At 35.8% G+C, this 26,754-nt stretch overlaps 1 protein-coding gene across 1 annotated transcript in view; it reads left to right on the top strand.

Moving 5' to 3' along the window:
* The window catches only part of Nav3 (neuron navigator 3), a 762,474-nt gene that overhangs the window by 527,135 nt on the left and 208,585 nt on the right, over positions 1-26,754 (top strand). The window contains exons 5-6 of the mRNA XM_036169458.1: positions 15,593-15,665; positions 18,430-18,613. Of these exons, the coding sequence (XP_036025351.1) occupies positions 15,593-15,665; positions 18,430-18,613 (257 nt within the window). The remainder of the gene's footprint in view (positions 1-15,592; positions 15,666-18,429; positions 18,614-26,754) is intronic.

Below are 26,754 nucleotides of genomic sequence, written 5' to 3'. Positions count from 1 at the left end.
GAGACGGTTATGGCAGCATGACTAGGCTTATGGGTCAGGCATCTGCTCCAGTCTGAATGCTGCTGACTGTGATTGTGCAACCCAAGGCTCCACCTCAGTTTTAGCATACCATCCTTGCTCACAGAAGGGCTGCCACCACATCTTACAGATCCTTTCTTTTGTGACCTTGGTTGAAGTTTGTGTTCAGTAGCAACAACAACAACAAAGAGTTAGGACAAAACCCTCTAGTACTAGATTGTCTGGCTTTACATTTCATGCTCTGTGGCCATTGTAGACTCATTTTAAGCACTTAATACTAGAATTTCTGGAGATGTGAAACTGCAATGTATTGATCCATTTTCATAACAGCCAGGTAATTCATGTTTAGCCACTGATTGCCAGGAGCCTTAAAGTAGCAGGTAGAGGTGCATTTGATTGAGGTCCTTATGAAGATCAGAGTTGGAATGTAAGTACACAACAGCAACAGAATTGCAAGGGAAGAATAAAAGAACCCGAGATAAAGATCTTGATGGGTTCCAGAAAGAACTCTGTGGTTCAAGCATAACTAGAGACGTCTGAAGGGGAAGGCAGAACCTAGCCACATGCGGGCCATGTAAAGATTTTACATTGAAGTTTCAAACCAGTGGAGGATAAACTGGATGACTTATAATGCTTGGATATATCAATATCTGATACAAATGTTTAAAGTCCCTTGCAAGTGCAACGTGAAGATAATACAATGTATGTTAGACTCCACCTGGGTATGGAAGATGGCAAAGAAAGGAAGTTTTTGTTTGTTTGTTTGTTTTGTTTTGTTTTTGTTTTTGTTTTTTTCAAATGCTTCGGTTAGGTTTTGTTTTTTGGCCAAATGCACAAGGTGAGGATTTCCAAGAAAGAAACTAGGCTAGCAGGTGGAAGGAAAAATGATGCATCGATATTTTGACATGTAGAATTTGACACCCACTGGAACATAAAGCAGGGAGTAACTAGACTGTTACCTTGAGCTCCTATCCAAGGAAGCCAGTGGTTAGTCTAGGCCTCATCCACAGGTGGTGGATAGCAAGGAGGAAAGCTTGCAGGAGACCTGTGTAAATTCAACAGGGAAAAGGTTTGTGATGGGGAATATTAATATTTATGAGGTAGGAGTCAGGAAAGGAAGAATGATGAGAGAGAGTGCTCACTGAGACAGTGGACCACAGGTGTATCTCGTTAATACTCAGGGTCAATGTTGCAGTTTAAGCTATAGTGTTTACTGTAAATAATACTGAATAAAATGAGTTGAATAGAATGTAGCAAATGCTGTCACATACTACATGCTATTAGTGTGGCTCATAGGCTGGAATAAGAAGTCAGCTTTGGTAATCAGATGGGCATTCCTAACCAATACAAGAGGATCCTTTCATAGAGAGATAGTCTATTAAGAAGTAATGGCCAGTATGGTTCCCATTGAGCCACATATCATTTTTAGGGTATCCTATTGAAGAAAAGAAAAGATGCTCAAGAAACAGCTGGGATGAGGGTAAATGAACAAAGAAGAGAAGATGGTAGCAGTTGGGACTGGAGAGATGGCTCAGGTTATGAGTACTTGCTGTTCTTGTACAGGATTTGGGTTCCATACCCAAGAACCCAGTTGTAGCTTGCAACTGTTTGTAAGTCCAGTTCCTTGGGATTTTGACAACTTCTTCTGGCCTCCATGGGTTTCACATACACAGGGTGCATGGGCATAGATGCAAGCAAAATATTCATACACATGAAATAAAAATAAATACATCTTTTTAAAAAAGAAAACGTAGCAGTAGAGAAAGAAGAAGATCCATGGCAACAAGGACTTCAGTGATGGTGTAATTCCTAAAAGGAATGATACAGGAAGAAATTTTGAGGTCCTTGTGGAAGACTGGCTCTTAGGGAAAAATGTTAAAAAACAAAACCAAGCCATTTTCCTCTGTGTTATGTTATATAAGTCATAGAGAATGTAAATGTATGAAATATGGGTATGAAGTAGATAAAACTAAAATTTTAAATCATTTTAATAATGACCAGAATTTTAGATAATGCTAATACACTTTTTTTGTTATTCTCTATTGCTTTTCTTATAATAAAGAAAAAGTCACCATAGATGTCGTCTATTAAATGTTATGAACTATAAAGTACCTTGTAAAATGGCAGCAATTCTATGTATATAAAAGAATATAACAACAATTGCACAGTGCTGCTCATGTTATTTATTATCCTCCTAATAATCATTGGATCAATATTGATAGTCCCTCTTCCATATCCAACAGTGGTAATTTGTACCTTCTCTCCTTTTTTCTAGGTTAGCATAACTAGATATTTTAATCTTTATTTGTATGTTTAGATAACCTAGTTTTGTATTTATTGATTTTTTTCTCTATTATTGTTTTCTTGTTTTAAATGTCATAGAATTAAAAAATATTTTTCTTCAAAAGAGAAAACAAAACAAAAAACATATAACAATATTATTTTAGATAGCATGGTTCAGAGGACACATATTTAAGAAAAATATGAACTTACCCCTTTGAAATATCTAGCTATACCACTCTGGGTTTCAAAGAAATAGCTATGTTTTGTCAGTGAATTTCAGATTATAATCATCTTGAAACATAGAAATAATTTGTGGGATCTGAACAAACACTATATTTAACAACATTTGAAGATGAAGTTACTAGTATGGATGACACCTGTTGAGTAATTTCTAGATAGGTATTAATCAAGATCTAAAATACATGCTGCATGACATAACTTTGCTGAGCTTACATGAGGAAATAAATTAGTAAACTATAAATACCAGGAATGTCCTGAATGCTTAATAGATTAAAAATAGCAAAAGAAAAATGCCCAACATTTATTTGAAAGGCAGAGGCACAAGTGTGAAATTCTCAAACAAGAATGTTAGACATGTCACAAAATTGTTTTGAAAACAAGTTTTCCTTCATCTTAAGATAGACTGTTATACTTCAGGATCCTCAGAAATGCTCAGATGATTTAGGAATTTGATGGTTTGAAATCCTTGCCAGGCAAGAATTAGTTTATCTGGCATAGCTGAGGATTAGAAGTGTGTGGCTCAAAGCTTGCCTGTATTCTTTACACCACAGTTCTCTATGTGACTACTGCTAGCTCAACATTGTTTAACCACAAGTTGTAGCTGCAATTTTATCATATTCTGTCCGTGACTGTGTAAAATTTTTCTGATAAAGGATGTTTTGGAATGTGTGTCCCTCTTAATTTCTTTTAATATTATTCCTAGAAGATGGAAAAATAGGACTTAGTATCCACTGTTATATCATTCATGACCCATAAGATACTGTCTTTTAAAAGAAATTCTTTCTGAATTCTTCTGACATTTTTACCCATTTCTATAGTTAATTTCGTTGGCAAGTGACCCACTCATTATAGTAAAAGTGTCCTGTATTTTTCCTAGTTTAGTACCCTTCAAAGTCATGGCTTGAGACTGCTGTTCTCTAGAGGGCACCTTACATAAGACAAGAAGAGAGTTTTGTAGCAAAATAGAGAAGGGATAAAATACTAGAATGTTCTTAAATGTTAGTAAAATTTTATATTAGGCACACTATGGGATTTTATCCCTACAATTTATAGGAAAGCCCCATTCCTAACTTAAGCCCATCTGCTAGGTGCCTGTGCCATTTTGAAAGTTGCTGATTTGGGGATGGTAAGATAAAGAGATTAATGAAAACAAATGCTTTGATACAAATATTTATCTGGTATATTCAGGAACACTCAAAGAAAATTATACTTTATAGTTCTCTTACTGATTTCATTGTTTCTGTATCTCTAAATTTGGAAGGAATATAAACTGCTCTTTTAGAGAGTTTATGGTTAAGTTTTGAGACTTTCATTGTGATGGTTTTCAGAGATAAAAGTCTCCGTAGAATTTATTAGCTTATTAGTGAACTGTCAAGATGTGTTACATGGATGAAAATGGTCAAATTAATTCTCCTTTGGCTGTGCTCCAGAAAAAGGAATTGGAACTTGGCTCTATCCAGCAATGTAGGAAGTGTACACCCAATAGTACGATCCATTAAAATCCTAGTTTGGTAGGATTTATATATATATATACATATATATATATATATATATATATATATATATAGTTTTGTTTTTTTTTTTTTTTGAGCTGAGGATTGAACCCAGGGCCTTGTGCTTGCTAGGCAAGCGCTCTACCACTGAGCTAAATCCCCAACCCATATATATATTTTTAATGCAGGAAAAAAGGTGATTTTTTTTTTCTGGCCAACATTTCGTCTTAGAATGTATTTCATTTTCTATTTTTATAGGTATTTTAATTTGCTTTTATCGTGAAGTAAGAAAGATGTTTCCTAAATTTCATTAGATATGGGAAGAAGAAACAATAATGAAACAGAAGACCTCTCTACCTGGCTGCAGTGTAGCCATTTAAAATTTGACCTTTGAGCAGATATATGTTTGAAACTTAGTATATAAGTCCAAAATACTTGCTTCACAGAATCATAATTAAATGATTCTAGCATGAATTCAATTAATTATGAGGATATTCATGAACAAAATCTCTTAACTTGTTCCATTTTGAAAACACCATATTGACCACCTTATTTTTTGTTAATTGCATTTCATGTATCAAGGAAATATTAGAAAATAGTTGCATGGAATCCAAACTTTAGAGAGGGTTCTGAGAATATGACAGTGTCATGATAATTTATTGATTGGATTTTGAATGTTCACACACACACACACACACACACACACACACACACACACACACACACCTAGGACTAGATGTTTGACTTGCTCTAATTATTTTATCATCAGAACAACACTGCGTAAGACGTACACCTCATTGAGAATGCATGTGGTCCATACTGAGTAAGTGTAAGGACTGTGGTTTGGACTCATGCCTCAGTCCAAGCCTGATAACTTTTAGACTTGTTTATAAATTAATTTGACAGGATGTAGTCTGGAATTTAGACCACTGGATTTTTGACCGTTTCTCTTCCCTCTCCTTTCATTTTAAATACATAAGTTTTAATAGAAGTTTTAGGCATGCAGCAAATTTCAGAGTTACCAAGACTTTCTGTTCACATATTCACATGCTCCCCCGATTATCAACCTCCCCCCAGCATGGTAAGTCTGTTTCAATGGTTGATTACTTTGGTACATCCTTACTATTCACAGTACATAACTTGCATTAATGATGGTTTGGGAAAAAGTATCTCGACTTGTGTTCACCATTAAAATAGTTACAACCCTTAAAAAACCCTTTTATGATAACCTTCACATATTCCTAATCCCTGAAAACTATGTTTGTTTACTATTTCCCGTAGGCAGTAGCCTTTCTGATTAGCTTCTTTCACTTAGCAGTATGAATTGACTGTCTCTTCACTGATCACTGATTCCATTTTAGTGCTGAACATTATCCAACTGTGTGTGTGTGTGTGTGTGTGTGTGTGTGTGTGTGTGTGTGTACACTAAGTAGTATTCATCCATTAACTCACTGAAGGCCATCCTATTGGCTTCCAAGTCTTGGGAAGTTTGCATGGAGTTGCTACCAATGTCTCTGTGCAGATGTTTGTATGGACATACATCCCTATACAAATTGCTTACTTAATACTGCAATCGCAGTTGCTAGACTGTATAATTTAAGTAAGTTTGTATAATTCTGTAGTACAGTGTGGCATTATCTACAAGGGGGTGTTTGTATTCCTATTTAGAATGAAAGTTTCAGTTCTGCACATCAAATTGGTGCTTGACTTGTTCCACATTTTGTCTATTTCGGGTAGGTGTGTAGTGTTAACACACTGAGTTTTAATGTGACACTCAGTGATAATGTAGAATAATGACCATTTTTCATAAGCTATTTACTGTCTGAGTGTTTTTCCTGGTGCTGCATTCTTTTCAGAACTATGGCTCCATCTTTTTTATCTGATTGGCTTTTCTTATTTTTGAGGTTTAAGGGATCTTTGTGTATTTTATTCCTAATAAACTTTATTATTAAAGCCTTTACAAGTCAGGTGGTGGTGGTGCACGCCTTTAATCCCAGCACTCGGGAGGCAGAGGCAGGCAGATCTCTGTGAGTTCAAGGCCAGCCTGGGCTACCAAGTGAGTTCCAGGAAAGGTGCAAAGCTACACAGGGAAACCCTATCTCGAAAAACAAAAACAAAAACAAAACAAAACAAAAAAACAAAAAACAAAACAAAACAAAATTTAAAAATAAATTAAAAACTTCACACACACGAAAATTACATAGACCCAAACTCTACACAACTTAATGGACTTTGTTACAGTAAGAATTGGCATTTGATGTGGAAGCTGGAAGCTTCACATTAAATTTTTTACTTTTAGTGTTGAATATGTTTTACATACTTACCCACTATCAAAATAAAAAAATTAACAAATTCATGACAGATTTAGAACTAGGAGAACAATTAGCTGTATGTCCCCTCTCATAACTCATGTCTATTTTATATATAATGTATATCTGAGATGAATATAAATAATGTATACATCCAGTACATTCATCTTGTTAAAATGTATCTATATCATATGTTTTTCAGGTAACAGGCATTTTTGGAAATATTTCCACCCACTTATTGTTCTTTTACCATTGTGTCTTTTCAGAGAAGGAGGTTGAAGTCTAGCTTTCATTTTTTTTTCCCACAGACCCTGCATTTCATGTTGCATCATAAAAGTCATTGCCATATCCAAGATGGTCTAGATTTTTTTTTTCTGTACTCTCACAATTTTACTTTCGATGGTTTATCTTGAAATGTATTGTTCATTTTAAATTAATTTTCTGCAAAGGATGCGAAGTCTATATCTAGGTCTGATGTTTTATATGTGGTATCCAGTTACTTCAGCATCTCCTTGTTGACAATACTGTCTGTTCTTTATTGCATTGCCTTTAGTTTTTTTTGCTGGGCTCTCTGTTCTGTCCATTGTGATCTCTCTTTTTTTCTCTTGTCACATTGCCTTGATATGATAGTTATGTAGTAAGCATTTAAATTAGGTACTGGTACCCAATTTTATTCTTTCCATTTTGTAGTGTTCTATCAGCTACTCTGAGTCTTTTCCTTATCCATTACATTGGAATCATTTCTTCATTGTTTATAAAATTTAGGGTTTGGTTGAAATTGCTTTCTGTCTCTCTCTCTCTCTCTCTCTCTCTCATTTTAATACCTCTCTATTCTCCTCTCCTACTCCCAAACTTGTGACACAAATAAGCATCCTAAGACAACATATGTTTCTTCCACTTGTGGCAGGAATATAAAAGCCCATGCAAATGAGGAAGTGTGTGCTCCTAAGACAGAATAATATTTATAGATTTTTTAATGGTGAAATTACTCATTGGTTTTGTGACTTCATGATAAAACACCAACTTCCTTTTTGGCTGTTTTGTTCTTGGGACAAACAGAAAAGGAGGAACTTATTTAAAATCCTGAAATCTTCAGTTCAGTGGATACTGATGCAGCTTGTCAGAATGCTGTGATACTTCATTCTGCCCATTGTAGTTAATGATGATGATGATTCAATGCCATTTATATCTGAAAACAAATGTTAACATTTGGCAATTATTATTCTCTACCAAGTTAGTGAAATAATGTTAAAGTGATTTTAAGCAAAAGGAAAATTTCTGATAAAATCTTTCTGAACTTAAATTATCTAGGCCTGTATTTATCAACATATAGACATAAACACATAGAAATATGCACACTTGTATCATAGCAAATATGTATTTAGGAGAAGCTTATTTTCACATATGAACAGCATATATATATATATATATATATATGTATATATATCATATATAAACAGAAATGAATTCCTCTCTATTTCTAGTATGGATATGTATATGTTTATATTTATATAGATAGATACATAGATATATGCACGTGCCTAGTTCCTACCATACAGCTAAATTCTTAATTTTTAATCTTCACATAATACTTTGAGGAAGGAAATCAAAATGTCTTCATTCCCATTACATTCTTCAGGAGTCTGAGAGTTTGATAGTAAACATATCTTGGTTTCTAATAACACGTGCACTGCAATGCTCAAATGAAAACTAGATTTGACTATAAAGCTTTTATACACTTCACCATGGTGCCTATTAAGTAAATCATTTCTTGTATCTAACCATGGAATGGCTAAAAACTAAATCCTAAAGAAACAAAGAAGGAAAGAAATACAAAAATTGGACAAATGGAATTATCTTGAAATCTTCCCTATCTTGCGTTGCAAATTTGGGAGCAGGAAGCATGAGATCCTCTCATTTCAGTGGCATTGGAATCCAATCAAGCTTTTTCTTCTCTCTCTGAAGAATTATTTAAAAGAAATCACTTCAGAAGGTGAGATTTGCGAAGGAGCTGTTCACATGGGCCTAGATCACCCTGGTTTGCAGAATGTGCAATATCTATTGACGTCCTCTGCAGATAACTGAATTGCTTCCTGGAACTGTTGTACCAAACCACCACCAATTCAGTGAATTAAAAGTATTGAAATTTGGTCTCAGACCTTGAAACCATAACGGACGTAGTTATCAGTGGGTCAGAATCAAGATGTCATTTGATTTGTGTTTCTTTACAAAGCCAGAGCAGAATTCCATCCTGTCATTTCTGGCTTTTGGTGCCTGCTGGAATTCCATTGATTGTGGTCACATTACCAACCATATGTTTTGGTATCAGTACATACACAAAAGCACTAGATGCTTAAGAAACAATTTGTAGGTATTTAAACCTTGTAAACATACATATTATGTGGGGCAAGTGAATTTTGCATTCTAGTCTATCTTTACCTACTACATTCACCAAACATTTATTGGATAACACTTTTGTGCTTGACACTGTGTCTTAGCCATGTGCCAATGGTGTAGATGCTTTTAGCCAGGGGAAGAAATAATTTAGCTACACAGTCTACAGTACATTTGTCAGAACAGTGTGAAAGATCATTGTCACTGCAGGCTGCAGGGTTTGTGTTTGAATTCTGGCTTTATGATTTATTAATCGTTCATACACAAAATGCAAGTCAGTTTCACTAAGCTGTTTGTAGATAGGAAAGCCAAAGTTATTCTTATCAAACTTTATGGGGAAGATAAAAAAAAAGGTTTCTATTTAGGGTAAATAGCTAGGTGCTTAAAATCGCTTTTCAGTTTGCTCCCTATGCTAGCTCTGACAAGTCTGCGGTGGAGAAAATTGGGAAGTAGCATCCAACCCACTCCTCCTGCTTCCATACTTAGCATGGAATCTAGGATGTGTAGACTGTCTTATTTTTCATGCAACATGTTGTGAACCTAGAGAATTATGGCTATGTTGTAAAACTGAAGCACATAAAATCATTGTTTAAAGAATCAGTCAAGGGTAAAATTGATTTGTGAAGGTTATTAGTAAAACTGCATAAATTGGACACTTTACTCCTTTAACTAAAACATACCATGTGATCAAGCTTTAAAGTTCGGCCTTGACCCTCATCAGAGCTTGGAGCATACTCTTCTTTAAGCCATATGTATTTTCTTACCCTGTTCTCCTGCCTCCTCTCCTGCTGTGGACTTCATGATTTCTGACCCCTCAATCTTTTTTTTTTTTTTTTTACCAGCCTCTCCTCTTCAGTGGATTCTTCAAATAGATTCAAAGTCTATTAACTTTCTTAGGATTTTCACACTGATGAATACTTAAGAGCTGTGACGCTCAGCAACCTGTATCCCTGGCTGTTCTGACCTTGAGTCCCACAACCTCTGATGTTTCCTAACTGTGACCCGCTCACACTTAGCTTCGTTCATGGGTTCACCTCATACCTTAGGCCCCTCAATTAACTAATCCTCCCTGGCCTGCCAAGCAGGCTTCTCTTTAAGCAGAAAAATGTGGATGTGAAAACTCTAGGGCTGTTTCTATAAATATGTCAGTTTAGTTCTTGGTTCAGTACCTTTTTCATTACAATGTGCTGTAAAAATGGCTCCTTTAGAAGAGGATCCCTTTATAACTGCTTTAGACAGGTTTCAGATTTTATTATTTCTTGGTCCTTTGGGGATCTGACTGAAAAATCGATTTTTGACTTCATTTTAAAAGTCCATGTCTCTCATAGCGTAACAGTCATCATTTTATATTGGAACTATTTCTCATTTATAAAAATATGTTTTTTTCAAGTCCTGAATCAAGAAGGGTTTGAAGGGAGGAGAGAGCACAATAGAGGTGGATGGGAGATGGGGTAATAATAACCAGAATGCATTCTATGTGTATACAAAATTGTCAAACAACCAACAATAAAGGTTTAAAAAATGTTTTCTCAGCACTTGAAATTGTCTTTAGGAATAACAATTGTGTTTACAAGCTCTGATCCATGATCTGGCTTCTAAATGATACTGAGGTTACCTCTTTGGAAAGTCATGACAATAGTAATAGAGGTAAACTAAGGTAAAGTTCTGGTCAAGAGAACAGATTCTCTGACCTGATTGGAGTTTATGGCAAGCTATGTTTAAAGAGGTAGGTAGAATAATCAATTCTTCAATGAAATAGTGTACTTTTCCATGGGGTGCCCGACCCCCACCTTTCCTAGTGAACTCTTGAGGGGAGAGGGATGAAAAACTTGTAGATAGAATGATAGACCTATCCAATGATAAGAAAGACAGAAATATAGGATAGCTTCAGGAGGACCTGAGTCAATGCCCAATGGCCCAGAACTTTATTCAAAAGGGCTTTTTATGACAATGCCACAGGGTGAGGCAAAAGACCTTCCCCTCGCTAGATACAGCCAAGTGTAGACCCTTCAAAATACCTGGTACCCAGGCCTGTGGTCCCAATCATCCTCTTTATGTAGCCCTGCTGGTAAAGCAATCTCAGATTCTCTGATCCTGAGTAATTTGGGCCTCTACACTTTTCCTCCCAGAATTCCTGCCTATCTGCATTCCTGCACCTTGGGCCGTGATTCATTGTCTCTTCTTGTTGCAGTGATATTTGAATCAAAGGGCAGAGAGGACCCTTTCCATGCCAGGCGAAGATCACCTCTGTGCATGTCACTGCGTAGAGTGAGGGGTTGCCGAGCTCTCTTGAACAACCTACGCACAGTTGTCCATGTGGTAGCTCTGGTTGATGGACCCTGTTCCATCCTCTGCAGCTTGTCTAGCTTTATCAAAATCCAAATTATCTCTCAACTCTAAATGACACTCTGTGGAGGCGTCTCCAGATTCGTCATGGAAATTGATGACTCCATTCTCTCCAGCGGCATCCAATGCTGTTTATATATCTTTTTGGAATTTATCATACAGGATCTTGTATTACAGTGATGTATGAATCTTTACTGTCTCAACAGCTATTTTACAAGCTCACAAAACCAAAGACCTTGTAATTCATTTTTATATCCCTTCATTCTCCCACAGAGCCTTTTGTTCATAATAAACAGTCAATAGTTGCTGGGTGAATTAATCACATGGTGTTAATTCCTGTACCATGGCAAAGATTTAAACATGGATTCTAAGGCTAATATTATTCCTATTCAGTCACTGAGTGTCTAAAGGTAGATTTCATTAAATATTCTTAAGTAAGTATCAGAGAAACCTGTGAGGATACCGCAAGGTCTAACTGTTAATAATATTGTAAAAGATTCCTCCAGGTACATTTCTTAGAACAGTTTAGACCAGTTTTGCTGTAGAACAGAAGGTCAATAATCATGTGTGTGAGTTCAGTGTAAAGATGTTTTGGTTTGGAGTCCATTATACAACACTGAAATAAATAAATGCAACTCTTGGTAGTATAAAAGTTGTGTTTATATCTAGAAGACGTTAACCCTGAATTAAAATAATCAAAGTGATAAATACATTTTTGACTGTTTTGAGTGTCCTATAAGTAAACAAATAAAAAGATAGTTTGATCCCTCCCTTTTTTTGTTTGAAACCCAGTTTGTAATTTAGCTGCTTTACATGCCAATATTTTACAAGTTCTTAAGGATCAACATAAATGTATAACTATGAGCCAATCAGTTATTGATATTTTGCCAACTGGGTCTCTATTTTTTATGAGAATATATGAAATTATTGGAAATTAGCCAGTGCTCTTTTAAAAAATTTTAGAATAGCGTCTCTTTCTTAATTACGTAATGGATGAATTAATGAATAGCCCAATTTTGTATACTGTGAACCTAAATGGCCATGTTCCAATATGATATACAATTATACACATAAAAATTATATACATTTTACAATGAGAACCTTCAAGCTAGAGAAATGGATAAGTGGTTAATAGAGTTTGCTGTGGGTTTTTTGTTGTTGTTGTTTCTTTTAAAGATTTATTTATTTATTTTATGTATATGAGTGCTGTATTGACTTTATACCCAAAGAGGTCATCAGATCCCACCATAAATGATTGTGAGCCACCATATGATAGCTGGGAATTGAACCCACATCCTCTGGAAGAACTGTCAGTGCTCTTAACTGCTGAGCTCTCTCTCCAGCCTTCAGTTTGCTGTTCTTACACAGGATCTGAGTTCAGTGTCTAGCACCCATGTTAGTTGCCTCACAACCACCTGTAAAATACAGTTCCAGAGGATTGATGCCCTCTTCTAGCCTCTGCATATATCTGTGTCTGTACATAACTGCATGCACACACGTGCACCCAAGTGCGTGTGTGCGTGTGCGCGCACACACACATACAGACACACACAAATTAAAATATATATTTTCATTACTTCCTACTGCAAGGTTTTAGTTTAGGTGTTTGTAATGCCATTAAATGTTTGGAGAGAGACCAAAAGTTTTAATGCTCAGTTTACCTGTATGTTTTGGTACTTCTGAATATATTTGTTGAATACAGAACTTAGGAACTCTGTGTTTTATTTTCCTTATGCTGTCAATATTTTCCTAGTTGCTTAGTAGTGATGAAATTTAAGACGTGAAGGAGGGAAATGTGACATTTCAGTACCAGTAATAGGTAAGCCACTTAAAGAAGAAAGGACTTAAAACTGTTGCAACAGTAAGAGGAAAGTAAGTCTTTGGAGTAATTATCCATCAGTTGAAATTCGGACTGCTGATTGTATCAGACGAGGAGTATGTCAGTCATGGAACTCAGAATGAATTCATTTGTAATCTTCCTACTACAAGAGACCAATAACTTATCCTTATTTTTGAACTGAGATAAAACACTGTAGAAAATTATTTAAAGTACTCTAAGAGAAATGTAGATTAAACATGCTTCAATGGTACATAAAATACTGTAGCATTGGATACATAGCCAATGTATCCCATGTGTGTGTATGCATCTGTTAATTATTTATGCCAAAAGAATACATTTCCAGCAGCCCAGGATCTTCAGGCTATCTCAGTCTAATGTTAAGTTCCATTGTGGTTTCTGCTTCTTTTGTCTTTCTTTGCTTGTCTTTATTTCACATCTTTTGAGCATCACATAATGTGTTCTTGCTTTTTAGTTTCGTTTGCACATCCCTATGATAGCTCTGGATGTCTTTTGCTTTATATGTAAAAAATAGGTTAGATTTAGATTATTAAGAGTTAGAATCTAAATAACTACTGAGATATAGATAGTCCCAACTCATTAACTTTATGATTCATTTTTTTCTTGGAGTCCTGTACAGGGAATAAGTGGGATTTTTATAACATGTAGATTTTGGATTAAAAGACTACTGGTTCACTGTTGTTATTTTTTTCTTTTTATCTATTTCATTCATAAATACAAAGATTGTTTTGATATATTGCCTTATTTTCTCCTGTATTTTTCAAGCATGTATTGAGTACCCATTACATTCGAAATGCTATGCTAGGGGCTATAGCGATGGCTTAGTGATTAGAACCCCCCACTCCTCTTGCAGGACCAGAGTTTAATTCCCAGCATCTATGTTAGGTGGCTACCAACTGTCTGCAACTCTGGCTTCAGGGGAGTTTGATTCCTCTGGCTTCTATGAGCACCTGCACTCATATACACATTACCTTCACATAGATTGATACCCACATACCTGCAATGAAAAATAAAACATTAAAAAAGCAACACACATACACACACACACACACACACAAAATCATCATAACAATACCCAAATAAGTCATGGTGAATGCTTATGAAACCTCAGCAAACTTGTCTTGATGCTTTCAGTTGAACTAAAGAAAGGGGGACATCTGGTGTCCTTTTCTCTCACTCACCTCCTCATTGCCCTGAGATAGTCTCTCTGTAGTTGGATCTTGGCCAACAGATGGCAAGTCTTGGCTGATCCTCCTGTTTCCACTTTAACCTGAACCCAGCACTGGGATTGTGGTTGTCATGACCACATTCAGCTTCTTACTGGGGTCCTGAAGATCTGAACTTGGTCTTTATGTGTACACTGAAAGTTTTCTTACCCACTGATCAATCTCCCCTAGTCCTTGGTTCTTATTTTATCCTTTTCTAACAGCAAAGCAGCATGGGACAAGAGCCAATGTAAGTTTCAACATCATACCCTCACTGAAGACTTGAAATATACTGGTTACACTTTGGTCAATTTTTCAGCTCCATTATTTGAACAACAACGGACTTTCAATACTTTCTTATCAGTATGATTTTTTTTTCTCAAAGCAAATGTGTATGCTTTGGTTTTATGTGTGAGCCAAAAGTAGCTCATTGGATGCTACGACTTAGATTTCATTTTGCACAAGATTATATTTAATAAGGAATTTAACCTGCCCATTTGGATAGATAGATTATTGAATATATTGGGTTTTTTTTTTGAGGCATATCAACCTTCCTGTGATGCTGAGCTGACAGAACTTTATAGGTCCTTCTGTGTGGTTTTTGATAAGAATTAAATAAGACTGAAATTAATACCTTGCCTAGTTGTTAACTTTAAATATTTTCTTTAATTTATTATGTGCCATACTTAGAATATTTTAAAAATCAGAATCAACTGGAACCCCCTAGGTTTGAAGAGCCATCAAGGTGACTTACTTGCACAATTAATTCCCTAAACAACATTGAGAGCAATCTCTTGCCTGGTAGAGTCAGTATTCACCCCCATTTTAAATGGTTACAAGCTGACTGTCATACTGAAATAACTACTTAAAAGCCAATCACATTGCCCCTTTAAAATAGGAGACATCATTTTTGATTTAACCATGGGCTTTCTCAACAGTCAAAATGCAAATACAACTTTTAAAATAAAGTTTTTCTATGGCTTAGAGTTAAAAGTAAGTCTCATTTATTTCAAATAAAAAATAAAAGCTCTCCCTTTTATCCAGCTTCTGCAAATTTAAGGAATATTACTGACTGAATTCAATATCCCACATCCTAATATTCTAGTAATTGCAATGCTGCAATCTCATCTCATATGGATGTTTTCATTGAGACTTATTTGTAAAATACAGATCTAGTTTTATGATACGTAGGTGGGTTGCTATGAACCAAGAATGCCATTCTTGATTGTGCCTTTATCAATTGTTTGCAAGTACCAAAGTAGACAATGACAGCTTTATGGTCACTCTCTATTCAGCCAAGATAATTCTAGTAAAACTCTGGTAACTCTCTCAGAATGAAATGAATGTAAAGTATTAATTCTTTTTTTTTTCTTATTTTGATCTTGCTCATGCGCTTACTGAAGAGTAATCCTCTAAGTGGCCTTTTCACTGCTTTTCATGTTGCAGATTGAAAATGTCGAAGTCTGCCTTAGTTTTCTAGCAGCCCGAGGAGTAAATGTCCAAGGCCTATCAGCTGAAGGTAAGAAACTGTACCATTTTCACAATGGCATCAGTGGTTCTGAGAGAATTTTTCATTGTGTTGGAGATGTAGCGCTGCCATGCAGATCTTTTTAGTTAGTGAAGGAAATCCATAGATGCATAAAACAAACATGATGGCTAGTAGTATTCCTGTGTACTTTAGTTATGTAAATAGTTTCACATTTTCTAATATTGCTCTTTGTGTCAATATATGGGATGGAGATGAATCAACATAGCACTTACATATTATTACTAACACAGAGATTTTTAACTTCTTAATGTTCGTCTTGGTAATACATGGATATAAATGCAAGTAAATAGTATAATTCATGTACAAATATTTTGCCAATAATGCTTCCATTCTATGAGCAAAGTAATAATGACAGTCAAATATGTGTACGTTTATGTAAATGACAATGAGTTATTAAATGCTTGGGCTGCCAATATTAATAAGGACTATTTGTAAATATTTTTGAAATCATTGTAGGTCACATTGACAGTTAATTTTAGTCAAAATTAAATTATACTAAATTATAGTATGTCAACATGAATGGAGATTGAACTGGTTTTATTTTACTTCTGTGCTCTGAGCTTTTCTCTCTTCCACACATAAAGGTGATGTTTTCAAACCTCTACTCTATCTAGCTTAAACTTTGCCATAATTAAAATGAAATGATGTTTCTATTCCTGTGCCCTTCTCCTATCATCCATCATTGCTACATATTTTTTTCTTTCTCTCCATCTATTCACTTTTAATCTTATGGATCATGTTTATTAACATATGAAAAGAAAGTTTTTGTCTCATTGGACTATAAGTGAAACAGCTAAGGAGTGATTTTAATGTATCATTAGGAAACATTTATAAAACTTCCAAAACAGTTAACAAAAATCAACTACATAACCTGAAATCCTAAGTCCTTTTGGATCTATACTTGTGAAAATTATTTGGAAGCAAATAATATATTTAATCTTCTGTCCATCAGAAGATTAAATACCTTAAGATTATAACTTTTCCTGCAACTAATTTTCTTTGGAAATATTTTCTGGCCCTAAAATTGCAAATATTGAAGTTTTAAGATTTTAAATCTTGTCACTAGAATAAAAAATGTATCTGCAATATAAAATTAATTTTATTATATTAAAGAATTACTTTACAATCTCAGATTTCTTTATATTTTAATTTTCCATGAAGATTTTATATGTACATGAAACTTGTAATATGATACATTATTTGATCACATATTTAGTGGCTAACAGGTTAAGATTAAAATCTAATTACTGGTTCTATAATTTAGAATTTGAATAAAATTCCACCCTGACTAGGTTTTGCTATGTGAATGACCAAAAGCAAATGTTTCCATTGCTCATTTTATATCTCTTGCATATCACACAGTAATTTTATTAATATAAAACTACTGATTTGGGTTCATTTAAAAATATATGCTTTGTTTAAAAATACATTCTAAATTAGGCATACATATAAAAAGCCTAGAGATCTTAACAAGATCACTTAAGTTTACAGGAAGAAAAATCATTATTTTCTCATTGTAGCCTCATTGATCAAAACAACTCTTCTAGATCATGGAAATTAAAAGGAATGTCTGAAGAAGAAAAAGGATCATTCCCAGGTGTACCTTGTGGGATTCAACAATACTACACAGTCAGGTTTAGATTATAAGTCATCAATGAGGAAATCCCTGAGAACTTGTTAGTGTACCTAACTCCAGAAGAGGACTTGACACCTCAGGGGAGAATATTTGTGACCGACAGGAAGTTTTATTTAAAATATGACCATGCATGGAATATTATCAGACTTTACTCACAGCACTTTTCCTGGTTATGAGGTTATAACTTCAGAAAAGAATGGGAATGAGACATGGGCACATGGTGGGGTGTTGTGTGAGGACAACTGGAAGGGGTGAGTGAGTATATTATGCTCAAACTGCTTTGTGTACTGGTATGAAGTTTTCAAGCTTATACAGATATTTGTATTAAAAAGTAAAGTTCGTGTTGTAGCTGAATATGGGTACTTAATTTTATTATGCAGCACTGGAAAATCTCATAAGGAACCCTCTATGTTTGAGTTGATATCTGCTAAATAAATCCCTTAGAGTTATGTAAGTTAATCATTGTTATTCAGTAGCATATAGCATGAAATAAACAGAGCACTAAAATGTAAAAAAAAAAAAATAGCATTTCAACTGAAAATTGCTATGATATATTCTCTTGAAGGCATATGTGCACATCCAAATATGTGTCTAGGCTGGCTCATGATGATTTGGAAAGAATGCTGATTGCTGTAAACCCAATTGATCTTATGAGATCTACGCACGACCAGTATTTATAAGTGCAAGATGACTTAAGTAGTTTAAGTAGTTTCATTTCTCCATAGCCAAGTCTATGTGGGCAACAGCTGTGCGCATTTGGGAGGGAAGCAGGGTGCAAAATAAAATCGTTGCCCCAAGGCGGTGAACACATCCTCTTCCAAGACTAAGGAAAGAAAACCACAACCCATAGAGCATGCTTGTTTCGTTGGATTTGTTCCCTTACCCCTCCTTCTCTCTGTGATATCTCAAGCCACTTTGTAATGTTGGCAGCGTTGAGAAACTCGCCATCAACTGAAACTGTGAGTAAGGGGAGCAACTTGTTTCTTTTATCCTCGTCGATCTGGTTGAAGGGGATTACATCTAGACTTTTATTCATACAGGGAAAATCAACTCAAGGTATTTGACCATGTCTTACTTTTTTCCCCCCATTTGATACAGAAATAAGAAATGGAAACTTAAAAGCCATCCTAGGGCTGTTTTTCAGTTTGTCTCGCTACAAGCAGCAGCAGCACCATCAACAGCAGTATTATCAGTCCCTGGTGGAACTTCAACAGCGAGTGAGTCATACTGCTCCACAGTCGGAAGCCAGTCAGGTCAAAACCCAGCAAGATATGCAGTCTAGGTAAGGAAGGGGCGCGCAGGGGCTGCATTTAAAATGAATTTGTTTAGACTCAGTTTGACTTTTTAAATTATGATGGGTTTAAAATGATCTTTATGTGCTTTCGTTTTCGTGTGCCCCAGATATATGGCTGGTGGAGGATAGGCTCAAACCCCTTCTCTTTGGATCAGACAGGAAAAGACTATCATATTCTTAGGATGCACACTTTTGTTTGTTTTCTAATGGTGACTTTTATATATATCTAACCCTGCAAGGTGTCCCGAGTGGAAAGCAAAGTGTTGTGGGTTTTTTCCCTCTGGTCAATTACTTTAATACTTACCATGTGTCATTTGAATCCTGGTATCCTGAGGTTATAGTTACCTTTTATTGATAGTTTGTGTTGACTAAATCTTTCAAAAATCAAGGATTATTATTATTCAAAGCCCCTTTGAGTATTTGAGAACACACTGGTTTTAAGATAATGTATTGTGTGTATATCTGTATGTGTGAATGTGTATGTATTTGTGTAGCATAAGTTTTGGCTCTTGCAGATACAGTCCATATGATTAGGGGCACTGACTAGGCAACTGTAATCTGAAAAGCAGCCCTATGGGAGGGAGAGGAGTCACCCTCTTGTCTAGAAAGCCTCAGCTGAAGTTGTGGGACTGTTCAACTGTCTGAATTTACATCAAGATTATATAGGATGATGCTGGAGAGAGAGAGAGTTCAGTGGTTAGGAGCTTATATGTAACTGGACCAGGTTCAGTTCCTAGCATCCATATCAAGCAGCTCATAATACCTGTAACTCCATTTTCAGGCATCTAATGGCCTTTGGCCTCTGCAGGCCCTGCATACGTGTGGTGCACATAAAATCACATGGGCACACACATACACATAAAATAAATAAAGCTTAAAGTTTGGTGGGAAAAAAGATCATCTAGGGTTATATTCCTCACTTAAAGTTAACTGATCATGGACTTGAATTGCATCCTCAAATAATATGTATTCATCATGTAGGTAAGTGTTTCACACTCACTAGAACTGTAGGTCACCTTGTTTGAAACATCAGAAAATGGCCAACAAATGAAGTTTCAGCTAACAATTTTTGTGTCAATCACTAGTTTTGTTCCTGAAGAAAGATAAGATGTGTGGGTTAATTTTTTTCTGGTGCATAAATAGGAATAGTATTTTGTTAAAGAGAGAAAATATAAAAATACATTTATCTTTGTTAAAATGTATGAATATATGAAACACATATAAATATTTCTTTGTTTTCTATTTTTGAAATCTAAAGTATTCAACTTAAACTTTCCTTGATTTTCTGTTCACCACCCAGTGTTTGACAGAAAATAATTTAAAATGTCAAAACAGATTTCAGATTTCAAAAACTATTCCCTACTTAGTGTCACTTGTTTGAGTCCTGAAATTTCAGCCAGATTTGCTGTGGATCCACTGTCCTTTGTATGTAAATTCTCATCACTTTGTAAGGTGCTTTAATTAGCAGTTGATTTGTAAATGATGAAAAAGCACAAGTTTACCAAGATGCCATGTATTTCCTCATTTGTAGAATGATGAGGATAGCTTCCATTATTCTAAATTATGTCATATGTATAATCTTCTTTTATTAAGCACAACCTGGTTTTCTGTGATGTCTAGTGAAATTGTTGAGTTCCACTAGAATGAAGGGGAAGAAAAAACAAAACAAAATCAAATGGAACCCGATAATGTAAGTTCCTATATTTTCTTCAGAATAAAGAAGAGGGAAGAGGAAATCTCATTTGTTTATGAATAGTTTGTTGCTATACAGTTGGCAAGGAGACCTCGGTTCTTACTACCAGCGACAGTGATCCTTCCTAGAGACCCATTTAGGCAATCTGAGTGGGCAAGAGGGAAGAATAGTAGTGGAGGAGTAATCTAAAGAAAGTGACTTTGAACCAAGTGCACTGACTCTGGAAGTGACAAAGTGTCATTTGTCAAGTTTCCCTCACTCTGTTCTGATGTCTGCAATGCGGGATTTCTTACCCAGAATTCCTTGATCTTATTTCTTTTGAGGGATAAATGCCTCCTTTCTTCTGCTTCTTTGTGGATACACGTGGATGCTGTGGATGCTTTGCAATTATATGCTATTTTTAAATATAAATTGGCTCTACTCATACTATTTGGGGGAGAGGTAAATTATATTTTGTTGTAGGGGGTTTAATAAAAATATTCTTTCTGTGTTTTTCATTGAGGACTGGATAAACTTTTAATTTTTGTTGTACCAAATTGGATTTAATTAGTTTTTTGTTAAACTTTATTATAAAGTACTTGGATCAAAAAAAAAAATCATACACCCAAATTAACCAGACCCAAATCTATTCATTTCAGTGAACCATGCAGTTATAATAGGCATTCTGAAGCTATGGAGCCTCATTGTGTTTTAATTGATACTTAATTTAATAAATTTTTAGTGTACCTCCTTTACTAAGTGTAGCATCAATGACCCTGATAAAGTGGTGTTTAATACTAATTTGTAAAGGGATCCTTACACATTCTGAAAAATACAATATAATGCTTCAGTCATCAATACGTATTTCTATTCATGTGGATCTAATATCTATATGTTATAATTTCTGTGAACTTACAACAATGTTTCTTAAGCATTTTTCTAAAGCCCATAGTAGAGACACACATAAGAAAGCAATATAATAACTTTCTGTTAAAATCAAGATAATTAATACAGAAAAACTACTGCCACTTATTACTGGAGGCATGAGCCTTAAATATGATTTGTAATATACTTTTGTATTGATTTCAAAGTTCTTTCTAATAGCATGGTTTAAATGAAAATTTAATGTACTATGAATAGGTAGCAAAAATTATTTTTCTTTGTAGACTAATAAAATTTTCGTAGGCCACATTCATTCACTTCAATGAGAGAGTGGGTTTGTTCTTCTAATCTTCATATAAAACCATCGTAAGTATAAATATCCCCACAATATACATAAAGAATTTTGCTTCCTTTGTCATTTTAAAAATAAAATTCAAGGTGTTTTCATAATTTAAACAGCTCTTACTTAAGCAGGCACCTCAAGATTTAATCATTCAGAAATTCACCTCTAGAATTAGGGATGGGATTGGATCCCAAGTCCACTCCTTTCAAACTATAAAATCTAAGTAGCTTCTCTATTAGTTATTTTTCTCTTGTTATAATAACAAACTTCGACAGAGACCACTTAAAGAGGGAAGGGCTTACTTTGGTTCCTGATTTGAGCTCAATTCCACCATTCCAGGGAAATCAAACAGCTTGAGGCAATTGCTTGCATAGTATCCACAATTAAGAATGAGTGAGTGATGCCTGCCAGTGCATTATCTCTTTTGTCATAGTCCAACATCCCTGCCCAGGCATTTGTCCCACCCACAGTTAAGGTGGGTCTTCCTAAAGAAATTAACCCAAACAAGATGATCCCTTACAGTCATGCACTGACTAATCCTTTAGAGATATACTTGGAGACTTGTCACACCTGTGAGTCTAGTTGCTTTTGACAGGTAGCACTCAGAAACCAACCATAGCATCCTCATGCTTTGGTCTCCTTACTTGCTAAAGAAAGTAAAATGTGATGTCAAAAGATTGTGTAGGAAGTCCTATGTGTATTACATAACACTGACCAGCCTGACATATGCTCCTTCTCTGGTCTGAATCTTGCAAATGGTCCTCAGTATTGGAAGCTCAGTCTACATTAGAAGCTGCTCTTGCTCAGGCTAAAATGTCTCTGTAGTGCGGCTTCCCTAAAACTCTTGATGATTCTTCGATCATCCTTTAAATACTACAATCTTCCCATCCTTGCCTAACATTGTTCTTCCCATTACTTTTCTTTTGTCCAAATTTTAATGAGTGTCTAACTTAAAATTTATTTGTCTACATTCATCATTTGTTATTTCTAATGCCAACATTCAAAAAGTAAATGTAACAACAGGTTTTTGTCCCTATTTTTGCCACTACTGATAATGCAAGCATTATCAGAGAACATTATACTTAGTAGATTCTTCATAATAAATTTTTAATGAGGTCATCATTTATCATGGTCTGTTATTCCTTGTTCTCCCTTTCTGTTCTTGATCCAGCTGGGATCTCCTGCTCTCCTAAGCTTTCTTTCCCTCGAAACTTGCCCTTCATTACTCCCATTGTCGTCCAGGTTGTTCATGTAGATCTCATCCATTTCTCTGTCATTGGGCGTGTGTCTTTCCTAGTGTCCCATTTTCTAGGTAACCTCCCTGGAGTTGTGTAGCAGTCTAGTCATCTTTGTTTTATAATTAGTATCCTACTATGAGTGAGTACATACCATGTTCGTCCTTCTGAGTCTGGGTTACCTCACTCAGGATGATTTTTTCTAGATCCATCCATTTGTCTGCAAACCTCATGATGTCATTGTTTTTCTCTGCTGATTAGTACTCCATTGTGTATATGTACCACATTTTCTTTATCCATTCTTCAGTTTAAGGGCATCTAGGTTGTTTCCAGGTTCTGGCTATTACAAACAATGCTGATATGAACATAGCTGAGCAAATGCCCTTGTGGTATGATTATATGATGACCACATGAGAACAGGAAGATGCAGAGTGCTAGAGAGGTCTCCAGAAATCTGCAGTGGTACATCCTCTGTAGACTGCTGGCAATGATCAAGAGAAAGCCTGAACTAACCTAGTCTGGTGATCAGATGGCCCAATACCCTAACGGTCATGCTGGAACTCTCATCCAATAACTAATGGAAGTGGATGCAGAGATCCTCGTCCAGGCCCCAGGTAGAGCTCCAGGAGTCCAATTGTTGAGAAAGAGGAGGGACTGTAAGAGTGAACTGTTGAGACCATAATTGGAAAAGCACAGGGACAAATAGCCAAACAAATGGATGCACATGAATTATGAACCAAAGGCTGTGGAGTCCCCAGCTGGATTAGGCCCTGCGGATAAGTGAGACAATTGAATAGCTTGATCTGCTTGGGAGGCATCCAGGCAGTGGGACCTGGACCTGTCCTTAGTGCATGAGCTGGCTGTTTGGAACCTTGGGCTTACACAGGGACACTTTGCTCAGCCTGGAAGGAGGGGACTGGACCTGCCTGTACTGAATCCACCAGGTTTAAATGAATCCCCAGGGGAGTCTTGGCCCTGGAGGAGATGGGAATGGAGGGGAAGGGATGGGGGGAAAGTGAGAGTGGGGGTGGGAGGGGGGAGGACAGGGTAACCCATGGCTGATGTGTAAAGTTAAAACACAAATATAATAAATAAAAAAGGAGAAAAAACAAAACAAAAAATTTAATGAAACAAAACAACAAATCTGTATTATTTCTCTTTCCAATTTAGGTAGAAAAATGTCATATTTACACATATGAAAGCAGAGAAGGACAATTATCATGGATTCTTGATAATAATTGAAGCTTTGACAGTTGATTTCAAAGAAGTTGAGAAAAGACTAGCTGTTGATTACACTGGAAATTCACAGGGAAGTGGGGAGTGAGTAGTTAATGATTCAGGGTACAGATGATAATTTCTTGCTGTGGATATCGCTCTGTATAAATAAAATGCTGATTGGCCAGTAGCTAGGCAGGAAGTATAGGCAGGACAAGCAGAGAAGAGAATTCTGGGAACAGGAAGACTAAGTCAGGAGATGCTGCCAGCCACCGCTGTGAGTACCAACATGTAAGATACTGGTAAGCCACAAGCCATGTGGCAAGGTATAGATTTATAGAAATGGATTAATTTAATATCTAAGAACTAGATAGCTAGAAGCCTGAGCCATTAGGCCAATAGTTTAAATAATAAAAGCCTCTGTGTGTTTATTTTATAAGTGGGCTGTGGGACTGGGAGGTGGGGCAGGGCTTGGCAGGACCCAGAGAGAAGCTCTCCAGCTACAATTTCTAATATTTCATAGCTCCCAGCTCAACTGATTGGCAACTCATTGAATCATTAAAAAATAGATAATTAGAAGATTTTACATGTTCATAATGCAAAAAATTGATTTATGTCTAATGTGGTAGACATGCCATTCACCACCATAATCCAATCATCTTGAAATGTATGCAAGTACATACAGAAACTTCACAGTGTACCCCACAAATGTACTATTACTGTGTGTCAACTTCAAATGCAAACTGAAAGGGGAAGCATTGAAAAAGATTTATAGTTACAATTTTGAAACCTTTAAAATTGAATGTTTATAATTTCACAAATTTAGTATGATATGATAATTAAAATACATTTTTGAGTTATTCTTAACATTCACCTATAGTTAGTCTCAATTTGGCAATTAGACTAATCAGGGATTATCCAGATGTGTGGAAAGCTTTGCTTCTACTGTACTAGGTCTGGCATCAGACCTTCTTTATCTAGTCTGTATCTGGATTCTAGGTTTACCTTCCTTTTGGTGTTGTTTATCATAAACACTACTCATATTGAAGCATGTGTCCATAGTTCCTTCTCTGACTCTGGATGTGACTTCTGCATTCAGAATGTTATATGCAGATTTCCAAGATGGTTACCATCTGGAAGATTGTAAAAAAAAAAAAAAAAAAAAAAAAAAAAAATGAATAGGCCCGCATGAATGAAGTTCTTTTGCTTGGCGATGTCGCTGACAGATGAAAGCCATTCATGATTATCCCTCCTTTCTTCTGTGTTAGGTTTTGCTTAGGAGAGCCCAACAAGATAACAGAACTTGCATCCAGAAAGGACACAGCTAATTCACAATTAATAGTGCAGTGAATTTATTCAGTTTTAATTAGAGACTAATAAAGATACTGACAGCATGACTAATCTACTAAAAGTACCAAGCTTGGGGCTAGAGAGATGGCTCTGCAGTTACAAACACTGTCTGCCCTTCCAGAGGACTTCCATTCCTATCTCAACACATGAATCCACCCAGTAATACCAAGTTAATGAATCGATGAGTTTTCTGGGGGAATATCTGGTAAGCTATAGTAATCAAGAAGATACTAAAATATACTAATCTAGTTCAGATGAGTGGTTAAGTTGATAGATAGTCTATTATGGGAAAGATGATTTTTTGTTTACCAAAAGGTAAACAAAAAAATAAGAGAAAGGAAAATCTTTTCTTTAAGAATTTCTGTTAGAAATGATCAAATGTCTTCCACCCTACTGTCAGATAATGGTTGACTTTCACCACCTCACACATTAAATCACACGAAGAAATGAATAATGCTTTATAGAACTGAACTGAAAAAACACCATAGAAGTGGAGTTATGAAAATACGTAATTGGATGATGCAAATGGCAAAGGTGTGGTTATCATCCTAAGTCTTTTTAAGTATAAAAACAACCGTTTTGAGAACATGGGGGATTATTGCCAGGTGGTCAATTGTCATTCTCTATTTTAGTTTTGGAGGGCAAATAACAAAGACATCTACTTTCCATGTGGATGAAGTTGGTCTTCCAGAACTCACAGGTTGATTGACAGAACCCCTGGGTATGTGCTCTGAGTTCCCTGGGAGGCTCTGCAGACTGCATGACCCTTACCGCACACGTTGTTCTGAGCGTCCTCTTCCATTGAGATATTTGCCTCTCAGGACTTCTCTTCCAGGAATCATCATTTCCTTCAGGGAGATATGCTCCAAATCTGGGATGCTTTTCAGCTTTTTGTCCTGGGGTTATAAATCATGAAATGTGTCTAAGGAGCTTTAATATAGGATGACAGAGATGCTTTGGTAATTTAAGCCCCTGGGATCCTGGCTTCAATTAGTTTCTTTACTCAGTTCTATGTTGTGGTCTATCATGTGTTCTTTCTTAAGTCAAGGACTCAGAGTTTTAAGAAAATGAAAACAAGTAGGAAAATTTATGAATCTTAAAAAAATAAAACCATGATCTTTTCAGCACTAGGCACAGATAAATGAAGGGGAATTTTTCTTTTAGGGAAATAGGAAACTAAGAAGATTAATAATATTATTATTAAAAGCAAACCTGAACACACATGTGTGAGTGAGTGTATGTGTGTGGGGGAGAGGCAGGTGGTGTCTGTGTGTATGCATGTGCATGCACACATGTATATGTGCACATGTACAGACATTCATGCAAGTATTTATAATGCATATATTTTGTTTATGTTTGTGTATTTGTTCTATTATTTAAAGACCAAACAACCATTGACACTTCTGTTGCTATGAAGACATGTCTCTGTGGT

This window comes from Onychomys torridus, chromosome 20 (genome assembly GCF_903995425.1).
Source record: "Onychomys torridus chromosome 20, mOncTor1.1, whole genome shotgun sequence".
Lineage (NCBI taxonomy): Eukaryota > Metazoa > Chordata > Mammalia > Rodentia > Cricetidae > Onychomys > Onychomys torridus.
Note: the sequence above shows the minus strand (reverse complement) of the source record. Positions and strands in the feature narration are given on the sequence as shown.